At 36.6% G+C, this 13782-nt stretch overlaps 1 protein-coding gene across 1 annotated transcript in view; it reads left to right on the top strand.

The window, feature by feature from the left end:
* alk (ALK receptor tyrosine kinase) overlaps nucleotides 1-13782 on the top strand; it is a 481244-nt gene that overhangs the window by 417611 nt on the left and 49851 nt on the right. The window contains exons 9-10 of the mRNA XM_047821514.1: nucleotides 7988-8113; nucleotides 13127-13255. Of these exons, the coding sequence (XP_047677470.1) occupies nucleotides 7988-8113; nucleotides 13127-13255 (255 nt within the window). The remainder of the gene's footprint in view (nucleotides 1-7987; nucleotides 8114-13126; nucleotides 13256-13782) is intronic.

Raw genomic sequence — 13782 nt, 5'->3', positions numbered from 1 at the left:
ACAGCCAAATAACAAAGTTATTAAGTACAAGTAATGGTTTAGTACACGGGTTTTTCAGTTGTTTTCTCAACTAATCTGCAACCAGGGTTAATTTTTGTGATACTGTTCCATTTAACTTTAGTTCACTTGGTTTCACATAGCAATGGTTCTGTGTACTGAAACTGCCTGCATGCACGAGTGATTCAAATATATGCCATCTTTCAAGTCTTCTTGCTTCTCATCTAGTCATCCAGACTGCCAAAACATCAAATGGCTCACTGGGAAAAGACCTGTATATGTTTAAATAATTTTGCACATGCCTTCCCCAGGAATCTAAATGACTCCATTCTATACATCGTTTAGTCTTTAGAGTAGTAGCCAGAAGACAGATTGAATTGAATGTTCAGCTGATTGCATAATTCATTTCACACATGGGAAGTGAATTTGACTTCCCTATCTATGTATGATATTCTCTGGACATGTGTGCGGTTTGAAAGTTTAATAGGATTGCAGATGTTTCCATTGGAGTCGACAGTTTGGGTAAGTGAATTAGTCAGGAGGTGTTTGAGAAATGGTCGGTAAAGACACTTTCAAAACTGGCACATCATTCATGGTCAGTTGTAATATGTGATCAAGGACTTTGGGGAAATGGCAAAGCATACAATTTTGCAACAGGTACATGCATAAGAGAATGTATATGTCCATATATATTATAGGAATTTACATACCACTTAAAATCTTAGGATCTTGATTGCCACCAGCAAACATTACTCATGACATTGTTCTTTGGCTGCCTGCCAGTCTAGAAGGCAAACGATTATGGACCTACTGGATTACTTGCATGTGTTATGGACCTATTCGATTAGTCCTATGAGTGCTTATATCATCTCTAAAAGGACTTAAGGTGGTTAGGTTCCATTGTGTTTGGCTTGTCTGATGTCATACCAAACACAAAGCTAGTTGGAATTATGCTCACAAGAACAACACTCTATCGCTGTGGTCTTCATAGCTAACAGCTCTCTGTCTACCAACATGGTCTTATTTGTGTTGAATTAGCTTACAAGTGAAGACGGAATAAGGCAGCATTTTATGAGTTGAAAGGATTTGCATGTGTTTGGGGTATCTTAGCTTCAGTTTTTCTATTTCAGATATCTACATTGGGTTTGTTTGGGGTTTTATCTGAGTGTCTAAAAATGAACCCTAATCCCTAGTTGACAGTTCTCAAAAAACCTCTAAACACCGGATAGACATGTTGAATATTTCAACCATATCATCATAGTGACTAAAGTGGCATCTCTGCATGGCATCGTTTTTCCATTTGTCTCTTTGCGACAACTAAAAAAACTATTATTTTGTAGTTTGTATGTCTCTCCGGTTCAATTTTAAAATCTGTTCTTAAGATGTTGGAATGATACCATGATATCATTCGATCTGTTATAATACATTCTAGAAGAGACTATGGATAGGTGTTGCTTTGAGGGGTTGTGTTACCTGGTAAGAAGTCTATTTGTTTTGCTGAAAACACCCTCCAGGTTCTTGTATTCAATTGGGATTTCCAGGACCAGGTCAAAATCTGGGTTCTTTATGTGTGTTACACAGCATAACATGATTCATGACTCCAGGCATCCCTTCCTCCTGAAGAAATGGTGAGGCTATGCTGCTTCAACAAATGGAACCTTTTCTTTCACTGTGGTGATCATGAATCACATGGTCTCTGAATAAAACAGGCCAGTTTTTACATTCATTTGGCTTGCACTTTCAATAATCTTGCCTGAACCCTCAGGGCAACCATCCAGAACTTGTACATGGATATTGGGAGCACAGGGAATTAAGGCTTGAATTGAGGCTTGCCAGAACGTAGTTACCAGCTGCTGTTTTACTTTAGGTTGAGGTCTGCTTCAAGGTGACCCTTTTCTCCACAATACACATAGTGTCCTTTAAGCCTTTGCTCTTTTTATTTGTCCCTTGTTTGATCCAGTCCACTTGCATGGCTTCTTCTGCAGAGAAGCTGTTGGTTGGTTTCCAACCGAACATGTTGCGTGATTGAGATCAATACGAATGGCTACTTGAATGGTCTATGCCAATGAGAGTTTGTGATCTTAAAAAAAAAGCTATTTCTGCATGTACCTTTTCATTCAGAATTCTATGCAAACCCCGGCACCCCTCATTCTCAGTTCGACAATCTAAGGCCCAAATTGGGCTCACTGAATATCTATCTTGTCTGTTGCCCAGTATCCTTTCCAGAAGTGATCAAAAACCTCCGGAAATAATCGTTCAGCCTGCTCATTAAGAAGGTGGTTGGCTAATTGGTGGTTCATGCCACAAAGCATTCAAGACCTTTTACATTTTCCATGTGTTGTGTTCTTTGATATTTTTGCATTTTTGTTAGCATTTTATTTTGGAGGATCGCTTTTAATTCTGACCATTGTTGTCAGCCATGTTAAATGCTTTCAGTGACACACTGACCTGAAAGGATTAAGAGGTCGAGACTGTTCCATAGCACAGTTGACCAAGTCACTCTAGCTTATATTCCGTTAACTGCCATTGTTGGAAATGTATTTCAAGTTCTTGATTCTGCACTGAAACTGCAAATTGAAACTGACAGACCTCTGCTTAATCCACAGAGTGTTAAAGAGACAGTTTGAAAATCAATCACAGCACAGCAAGCATGAACAAAGGGGAAATTTAAATAGCAAAAGTAAACCAAGGAAGACGAGAGAAAAAGTAATCAAAACACAACCAGGAACTTACAAAATACATTTGGCAAGACTTCGTAAAGTCTGGAGGCAAACATTGGTCCTTAGATAATATCAGTAAATGAGGTACAGGTGTGTAGTGAGCTTGAATACAGTGTCGATATTCAGGTGACGTTGCCCTCTGGAGGGCTGTAGGTGATACTGCGTGTTTGGATGTTGCATTTATGTGGTGTGGTTATTCTGGGTGATGATTGACTAACTGATAGAACTGTATAATACCGAGGTCACAATATAAGTATAAATATTTAGTTGAGAAACTTTTTATTATTATTATTATTATTAATATATTATTAATAATAATAATAATAATAATAATAATAATAATAATAATAATAATAATAACAATAATAATAATAATAATAATAATAAGGACTGTAAGGGAAACAGAAAAGCGTAGGAATAATTGTGTTTCTCTTCTTTGCTGTACTTTTTTCCCATGGTTGCCTAGATATATTTTCTGTGATATATCATTGCTTTTGGCAATAACATTTTCAGATTTCTAGTTTTAATCAAAAGAAGTACCTTCACTGCCTTCAACAACTACACTCCAAATATTATTTCCCATCAGTTTTCCTCAGTTGTGCAATTTTTTGCTAAATAAATTGTCTCTCAAAATAAAATCATGTACCATTTTAAAGATTGGTTGCAGTATCTCTGCTCGGTAAGTTTTTATTTTTCTATTCCTTCTTTGTCAGAGCCACAGTGAAACAGTCTGGCAGAGAGCAATGATGCTATGGTGTTTGCTGGCCAATCAACCGTGGCTTGGTACAGTTAATTGAATTCCAATTTGTATTCGATCAGTTGTCCTGAGGGAGAGGAGAGTGTGATTCATGGGCATTTATCTTCAACTTTTCTTCATTGTGTATGTGTCTGTAGCTTTGTTTCTTCTGCTCTAATGTTTATACAAATTAGAAAGCCCATGTTGATGTTTCAGAGAACATTGAGCAAATGCTTTGTAAAGATGTCAGTGTTTTATGGCCTGTAATGGATGTCATGATAAAATTTCAGATATACAAGGCAGGGAAGCTTGTTGCTAATATTGTTGTTTCTTGTGAATATGGATCCTGAACATGTCAGGATCTAGCCCGGACTTTGGCCATGTGCTGTTTGTTTACGTTTCGTGTTCACGTGTCTGTCCCACCTCAGCACACCTGTCCCTTATGTGTTTAATTTTAATATTTATCCGGAATCCTTGTCTTTTGTTGTTGTTGTTTTTTTTTGTTCTTTGTTGTGTCTGTGTTTGGTTTTGTTTGGTATTGTTTAATAAATGTTTTTTTTTTTTGGCTATCCTGCATTTGGGTCTGTTTTAAACCCCGGTTTTCTAATAATGGAAAACTGTGATAAACAGGTTTATCATGTTTCATCTTTAAAACACCGTTCTATCTGGACATTTTGATATTTGTTTGTGGGAAAAAAAACAACAGTTGTTTAGTTTAGCTTAGACGAAAAGGCTAGAACGTGTATCATCGACAAATAGTGTTTATTCAGCTATAGATATTAGCTAACCATTATGTACAGAGTATATTTAAAGGTTACAGTAGATACCAGAAATGTCACATCAACAGACTGGTAAATTATAAATATTGGAATTATGTAATGGTGTTAACGCTGAAAACTTCACTTATGTAATGTATGTAGACTAGCACCATAGAGTCAGATTTGTCTCCACTATAAAATATGCATTCTTTGAAAAACATTCTATCAACGTTCCGTTTTACAGTACGTTCTATCTAGCATTCTAAGATGCAAGTTTTTTCTCAACCACTTCAGGTTTTTTTTATGATGCATGTAATCTTGTGTAATACATGTCATCTTAAGGGAAGTGGCCACAAGACAGGTGCAATGTTTTTTACAAACCACTGCTGCTGGAATCTTTATGGCATTAATGGAATGTTTCTAATGTTAAAAAATTACATTCTCAGTTTTTCAGAGAAGTGATGCCAGGACAGGTCGTGGTGCAAGTGAGAAAAAGCAATATGCATCTTGTTAGCGAGTGAATATAAAGAGTTTAAATATTCCACAGTTGAAATATAACTAGATAGCAACTTGGCTATATTTGGGATATTCACCAGTACACAACATGACATCATACTTCTGCAACTTGAACTTTTCCTGATTTTCATCCTCTGAGCTACAGCAACGGCAAACCGCATCGCTAAACCGATCTTTGAATCGTTCTTACTGATAATAATCAATCTACTCGAGACAGCTGTCAGGTATGGAGAGTTGGTGGATGAAATGCATGTGCAGTTGCAGTAAAAAGCGTTTTATAGAAAAAGCAGTCAGACAAATCCAAACCGTGAGTCCTAATCGAAATATAGGGAAAAAAGGAAGAGGTCATCGATGGCTGGGATAATCCAAAACACAAACCAGGTGATAGGAAAAAAGCGAGAACCAGAATAATAACACAAAACCAAATTACTAGCCTTTTTTTCAAGAAAGTGGCAACAGTGAACATTTACATTGCTCCTAACACAGAAACACATGGGTTTGAATTTTGAAAATAGGTGAGACTAATTGGGAAACAATTAAATATGGAGACAACCAATGACAGGAAATGGATGGAGACAAGACAGGAATTTAAAAAAAAAATTATGAAAATAAAATTTATGGAGCACCTAGTCTAATGTGCTATTGTCACATATTTCTCACTTACAGCACAGCGTGCACAGCGTGAGGGGAAGAGATGTGACAATATGCTTCAGCCAGACACGGTTTCATTAAAAGGAAAAAAAAAAAAATTAGAAAAGTAGCTCATATTTGTTTAGTTACATTCAGTGTTATGGAAAGTCCAGGAAACAGGTTAGCTGTTATCATGAGGTTATCTTATGTTAAAATGGCAAAGAAACAGTTTTCCCTCTCTGAAGACTTTCATGTGAGGGAAAACCTAAAGTTACTGACCGTTAAAAAGCACTAACACTGGAGACTCCTGCTATAAATGCTAAACAAATGCTTCCTGTTCACTTTATCAACAATTACTCACACGGTTTTTAATTCATTATTCATTCAGTAGGAACATCTACTATATATATAAGTCTGTATACATTGTTATTATAGAATTGAACATACTGTTGCTGTAATAGAAAAGGAATTAAAACCTATCTGTTGTATAATGTCACTTAATAGATAAGGGTTTATGTTTTGTTTTGTTTTGTTTTGTTTGACGGTTTGTTTTTCACCCGGTTGGAACATTACAATATTAGCACCAATCAGATCGCAAATTGTTAGATAAAAGAATGAAAACAACCCGACGATAAGCGGTAAGTGCCGGACATGTTAGTGGGTGTATAAAAGAAGAGTTATGACTTATGAATTAAATCAGTTCATTTGTAACATTACAGCACTTAGATATAACTAGAGACAACAAACAACTGCGCTATTCACTGGTATGCGGTTTGATATTGAACTGTGACTGTGTCTTCGTGCGTACGAGATGTTCAGTCTCACTCCTGTGTTTTGGATTATTGCTTACTTATATAAGACGATCAGAGAGAGTGTGTGAGAATGTGTTTTAGAGAGATGAGAGAGAGATGTGTGTGTGTGTGTGTTTTAGACAGCGAGTCAAAGCGTTCAGCTTTTATGTCTACTTCTAATGAAATCTGTTATCACTGGGGTCAAGGGCACTGTGGTCTACTAGACTGTCACGATAAAATCACTTCTCCTTTTTTTAAGACTTTAAAAAGGAAGTAAAAATTATCTGAGGGCCTGTTTTTCTTTTCTCTTTTTTTTTCGGTTCCCTTTATCTCATTTAGTCGTAGATGAACCTGGGTATAAGCGTGTTTCATTTTTACACCTGCAGACAGCTGGCTAGCATTTGCATAGATATGCAAAGTACCGGCTCTGTCTCATTGTGCTCACTGATGCTATCATTCGCTAAAGCACATAAATCCAGGCACCTCGCTTTACCTATCTGGTTGAATGTGCACAGTTTTCCTATTGTGTCTGATATCACAAGGCTAACGTCCCGTATGCAAAAATTTCAAAAGGTAAAAAAAAAAAGGTTGCCCTGTAAAATGTCTGTCTGTCTGGAACTGTTGTAATAATAATGCTACGTTATCCTTTCTTACTTTTTAAGTCTGTCCTACCGTTACATGAATGCAGTATGTTCTGTAGTATATGGTGTACAGGATAGGAAGGGTTTCTTTACCTTCTCTCTCTCTCTCTCTCTCTCTCTCTCTCTCTCTCTCTCTCTCTCTCTCTCTCTCTCTCTCTCTCTCTCTGCCATTACTTAGTTGCAAACACTTGGCAAGTATCCTCTGCTGTCATCTATGGCTATAAAGAACCAGTGACTTTGCCTTTAAGTGCTTTTATGTTCCATTTCAATGGTGTTTCAGCTTAAGATAATGGTCGTGTATACACAGGCTTTTACCAATGATGTCTGATTTATATTTTGGCTCAGATGCTATTGGAGGGTCAGAGAAAGCCTCTACACAGCCATTTCTTACACTTTTTTTCTCATCACCTGCTTTACGAGCGGTTACAAAAGCAAAGTAGTGTTTCTCACTATTTTACATTCCTAAACTTTTTTCCAGGTCAAATTTGGCTTATTCATCTTATGAAATTGAGTGATGAGGCTCTCGAATCTGATTTTCCCCTTTTATATTTATTTCTATTGACGTATTATGTATTTTATGTATCTGCTTTTGTTTTGTAGAAGTTATTAATGATCCTATCTATGTACATCCTGTGAAACATCTTGGGTATGGCTTTGGACAGTCTGTGAACAGATCTTAAATTAATCGATCAATCGATTAATCAAGAAATCAATCAATCAATCAATCCTTTATGGTGTATTTATGATATGAAATAACTAATCTGTTATTAACTCATACATGCCTTTATATAAATGCTCATAAGTTCTTGTACTTGTGTCTTGATTTTATTTCTAGAGGAATTTTCACACAACTTTCTTTGTTTTGTATTTTAATTGTTTGTTTGTTTTTTTAGCCAAGAATCCCTGTAACATTTGAATTGTTTTTTAGAATTTATTTATTTATTTGTTTGTTTGTTTGTTTGTTACTGACAAGCAAATAAAGAAAACAAACATTTAATACAGATATTTATTTGTTTGTTTGTTTGTTTGTTTGTTTAAATGTATCCTGATTACTCAGACCATGAAAACCATTTTGTAAAACCGTGTGTGTGTGTGTGTGTGTGTGTGTGTGTGTGTGTGTGTGTGTGTGTGTGTGTGTGTGTGTGTGTGTGTGTGTGTGTGTGTGTGTGTGTGTGCTTCTGTCTCTCTCCCCATTCAGAGACCTCTCGAAACGTGACCTTTGAGGGCAGTTACCACTGCAAGCAGGGTCAGGAGATCAGTCTGGGACGCCTGTGTGACTTCACTCCTGATTGTGCTCAAGGGGATGATGAAGGAGAGCCTTGCCGTGAGTATTTCACCCACGGTGTATTACAAGGATGTTGGCATTTAGACAGAGTGCAGACAGTAGAGGGTAGAGAGCAGGGGATTTCTAATGAACACGTCATGGGTCATCCTTATGAACAAGAAGACCTGGCTGCTGTAGATGCAGCTGCTCTATATGAAGCACAGATCATCACGCACAATTTCAGAGGTGAAATCTATTACCGCTTTCACCTCTGACAATAGCTGCCCTCTATGCTCTCTCTCTCTATCTATCTGTCTATCTTTCTTTCTCAATCAGATTCTCTCACTCTTTTGCTTTTTCTTTTGCCCAAGAATTAGCATACTATTTCCTACTGCTTGTCTATAAAGGATTCTTGAGATGTTTTTTTTTTTTTTTTTCTGTCCTATAGCCAAATTCTAGCTATGCATGAAAAATACTGCTTGACTGGAAGATTTTTTTTATCTTTTATCATTCACTCATGTAAGAAATATATTTTAATCTTAGGGAGATTTAAAAGTATAGTCACTTTCTCAAGCTAAATATATTTGTACTATTTGTCTTGAAGATAATATCGAGGCTTCCTCTCCAGTGACAAGCTATAGTACAAATTTCAATATTTTATATAGTTATAATAATCTGTTTAGACATTTTTCAAAATGTATATGCTTATCTAGAAAGAAAAGCATTTTTAATCCAAGCAGAAGTCTAATATGATTATGTTCTAATCATGCCATGACAGATATGATGATGTCTGTGTATGACTGTAAATTCCAACTCCATGTGGTCTTTGAGGACAACAACCTCCTAATCAATACACAATTGTCAGACTGCATCTGACTCCAAAAGTACGTTATTCATAATACTACTCTCTGGAGTTTATACCAGTTTATAATCACCCTCTAGTGTCACCCAAATGAGGGCGAGGTTCACTTTTGAGTCAGGTTCCTCTCAAGGTTTCTTCCTCGTCCATCTAAGGGAGTTTTTCCTTGCTACAGTCATAGCAAACCAGTTATGTATTTAATGCTGCAAATATGCAAATAAGATCGTTAAGCCAGGGATAGAAAATTACAGTGTTAACAAGGGTTAACTAGATAACACAGGATTATTTTTCCTTGTATCCATGGTTAACTGTTTCATATCTGAAAAGTCTTACAGTGCCTACTAGTGAGTATTAATTACTGAGGAACTACTATGATATCACATCATTATTTAATTCTTACTTAGTGTCACCTGGTGGTCAAGCATCAGGATCCCACACTCTCGTCACCATGGTCTTGGGTCAATTCCCGGGCAGTTAAATAACCCAGTCACTGAGGGATTACGTTTCAGTGCAGGTGACAAGCCTGGATAACAATGTTAGGGTTGCGACAGGAAGGGCATCTAGAGTAAAGTACAATAACTTCATTCTTAATGATTTATTTTGTTTAAGCATGAATGAATGAGCCGTAACGTAAGGTGCTACCAAAAGGTCACGGTAATCTCTATGGACTATATATCAGGACTTTGTTGTGTTATTTTTTTTAAAGCCTTTCCAAATTGTCTTTGGTGCCTTTCCAAATTGTGGCATTTTTCTCAGCATTTCTTCTCATTTTCACATCTTTTTCACTTCTGTGTCTGTCATAGATTCACCACATCCAGTTCAGGGCACAGTGACTGCCTCTATGCATGCCATTTGCTCTGTAGTTCTCTCTTCTTTTCTGCACCATCTTTCTGTCAAGTGTGTCAGTCATCTCATGCACAATACAGCAACCTCCAGAATTCACAAGACTTGTAGGTGTGATTTATAACCAAAAACAACTATAATACATTCAGGTATTTCTGGCTGGTGGGATTTTTCTTTTTTCTTTTTATCTTTAGTTAAATGTTTAGTGTGTGTATTGACCGACTTTATCTCAGTCAGTCATTTTCCAACCGATTTTCTTTATCTCTGGTGCGGATGCTTCTAACAGACCAGGCTTCACCCATCACTGTGTGTACACACATTTACTATACAGATGCTTACAATAAATTAATGGAAATGAAAATAATAATAATAATTTCATTGACATCTACAAACCTTTACAGCAACTTATTTATCTTAGATCTGGCAAAAGATTCAGTTTTCCCATGAACTCTTGCACTTGCATTGGCTGTTTGTTCTGTTCTTTTCTTTTCTTTTCTTTTTTTTTTAATTAAATATTGAATATTTTTCCAGCAATCATGTAATTCTTTGGCATTGCATAAAAGAAAATCTCGACATTGACAGTGTATAATATTCATAAGGCTCTTATACAGTATTATGCTTCAAGAACATTCATGAGTTATTTCCACAGGAAATTCACATAAAATCTACAGAAACTTTGCTTTTGGATCCCATCCTACAGCTAGTCTGACTCCATATTATCACCCATACTACATGTGTTATAGCTACAAGATATTAAGTGTGTTACGATTCACAAAACAGAGCTTAACAGGATCAGAAAATGGGAAACACTAACAAATCAAAACCTGGAAAACACATTTATGGCATTTGGCAGGCACCCATATCCAAAAAAAAATTACATTTATCTCAGCTGAGAAATTGGGAGTTAAGGGCCTTTCTCAGGGGCCCAGGAATGGCAGCTTGGTGGCCCCAGGATTTGAACTCAGGACCTTAAATCACTAGTCCAACACTGTAACCACTCAGTTACCACTTTTAACAGAATCAGAATAAATTACTTGAACTGAAACCAAGGAATACTGGTGAACATCAGTGGTGAACAACTGGTTAATGGGATACTGGTGAACATCAGTAAAAGTCTGGTGAATATAAACGTAGAAGTGGCTGGGCATTGGAGTCCCATGGGATGTTGGAGAATTATGCAGCATGACTCTGGTCTGCAATACATTCAATTCAGTGCAATTTTATTTGCTTTTAACAATGGAAATTTGGCACAAGGCAGCTTTATAGGACTAAATAAATATCAGGAGTTAAATTCTAATTTTAAACGTATCCCTGAACAAGCAAGCGAGACAACAGCGGTAAGGAAAAAACTCCCGGAGACACTATGCAGGAGAAACACTGAAACAACCAGACTGAAAAGCGAACCCATCCTCACCTCATATTAGATTATAAATAATTTCCTTTCTATAATGCGTATGGTCAAAAGGTGTAATTGTGTAACCTGGAAATGTATTCTATTAAGCCTTAAACATAAATTATGAAACAACAAATTAAAAAACATTCAGACTTTGATCCCTGCTGAAGAATTGTGAAAAATTTAAGACTAGAAGTCAGAGGAGAAGTAAACAGATCCAGCAGGTCATATATCAGCTTCCTGAGGGGATCTACTCATTCCCCTTCCTTTTTCTCCTGGTGAGCGCTCCACTGTAGGATGACACGAAGCTGGTCGATATGTTTACACTCTCCCGGTTAATGGTAGTCACCTTCGTTCTGCCTCGTCTCACCTCAGTGGTTGATTGGATGCTCTCGAATCATGCCTCGCTGATCATCGATATACACCAGAAGTAATCAGCTTCCTTCGGCTACATTAAAGGATGAAATACTAGTTACAGGCTTAAAAGAACGGATTTCTCTCTATTGACCGTAATGATATTTAAAGGAAAATAAATTTGACACTGGTTTAGTAAACTAATGTCAATGTCCCTGTCCACAAAGCAGTCTGATTCAGACTCATACAGTAGGATTGTCTTCATCACCTTGATGAATGAATCGACCGTGAACATCTTTCTCACGTCAAACTCCACAGTAAGGGTTAATGGCTCATTTGATTGTGATAGGAATTTAAGAATTTGTAATTTTTCATAGTCAAACATTTTTAATGTCCCAAGTCCAACATTTGAAGGTGTAATCTTCCACCGCTAAAATCCTGTGTTAGAAAAACAAACTTCTCGCATTGAAAGCCAACATGACTCCCGACTAATTTTGCAGCCAGACAATCATTCATTTGTATATAGAGCAACAGCAGTGTTGATTTACTTGGTTGTTTATTTGTTTACATGTTCCCATAAAATGTACGGTAGCTATAGGTTAGTTATATGAAGCTTATTTGAATTAACCCGGCTTAAATTAGCCAGCCGGGTTAATCCAGTCTCACTAACACTATCCAAGTGTGACTCTTCATCCAAATGCTGTTATTAAATAAGTCTATAAATGTCTACAAGAACCCTCTTTGTTCAGAGTCGTCTATTGTTGCATGCTGTACTGTATAATATACAGCTGTTTGTACTAGTTTGCACACGATGCACTTTATGTGGCTAGGACAACTTACTTTACGACCTTAGCTCTGTGTTGTTTTGTGCAGCACCACCTTCCTGGAAAAACGTCGTCTCATTTCACCGTGTACTGCGTCAGTTATATACAGTATGGTTGAAGTGACTTGACTTGATGGCTTCCTCCCAAATCGACTGAAGCTGGGATAATTAAAGCCAGACAATCGATTGCAGAAATATTTGTTAAATATAAACAAGATTTTCTCTACCTTGTTGTTTAATTTAGTTATTTTTCTTCTTCTTCTTCTTCTTCTTCTTCTTCTTCTTCTTCTTCTTCTTCTTCTTCTTCTTCTTCTTCTTCTTCTTCTTCTTGTATGAAGCACATATCAATTCCACAATGATCTCCTGATAGACAGGGTTGTTACTAACAGGGCTTTCTTTTTTCTATTATTTTTCCTTCTTGCTTCATTTTTTCTCGCTTTACCAACTCCAAGAAATAATCCTCGTCTGCATGCCGTCTTTGTTGTCTAAGAGTTCTTTAAAAATGCAAGTGTCCAAAACATTCTCATCAAAGCACACATGCTCCAGTGCCTCAGGATCTAGTTGTTGTTTTTTCCTCTTTTTAATCTCTCTCTCTCTCTCTCTCTCTCTCTCTCTCTCTCTCTCTCTCTCTCTCTCTCTCTCTCTCTCTCTCTCTCTCTCTCTCTCTCTCTCTCTCTCTCTCTCTCTCTCTCTCTCTCTCTCTCGTTTGTTTCCCGCGTCGCTGTGTTTCCTAGCCTCTCTTCTCATCTTGTCCTTTTCACCTGTCTCTCTCTGTGTGTCTCTGCGTTCCTCTCCATGCAGGTCAGTTCCTTAACGGAAGCTACTGCTCTTTTGAAGAGGACGACTGTGGATGGCAGATGGTGTCAAGTTTAAACAAAGGAGTTCGTCTTTCTCTGCCCAAAAAGCTTACAAACAGCTGTTCATCCTCAGGTAAGTTTCTATAACTCTTTAATTGGTGGAGCAAACACACACTTACACACAGTTATGGCTGCGATTCCAATATACAGCGATCATAAGCTTGTTTTGAACAATTCCCTTTATCTTGAATGAATAAAATGAGTGTTTTTGTCATTTAATATTCACAAGTGCTTTCAAGTTTGTTTTTGTTTGTTTTATTTATTTATTTATTTATTTATTTATTTATTTATTTATTTATTTATTTAACATTAGTTTTGACATTTGGCATGAATGAAAACCAGACATTTCACTCAAGTTTTCCTGAAACATATATTTTTGTTTTAAAGACTTTCCATACTTGACATCGTAAAGATAAGAGATTACACTCATGCCTCTGCTTTTATGCATGAGTTGTGTTAAAACATTAGAAGAAATAATACATCAAAAATCATTTATAAATAATTAAGAAACCTGCACTTTTGAACCACAGTCATCCGTTCTGAGATCTGTTCTTTTTTAGCTTTACAGCTATTATAATAAAAAAATAATAATTAAATAGA

The sequence above is a fragment of the Tachysurus fulvidraco genome, chromosome 12, assembly GCF_022655615.1.
Source record: "Tachysurus fulvidraco isolate hzauxx_2018 chromosome 12, HZAU_PFXX_2.0, whole genome shotgun sequence".
Taxonomy (NCBI): Eukaryota; Metazoa; Chordata; class Actinopteri; order Siluriformes; family Bagridae; genus Tachysurus; species Tachysurus fulvidraco.
The sequence above is the reverse complement of the archived record's forward strand: the minus strand, read 5'-3'. Positions and strand labels throughout refer to the sequence as shown.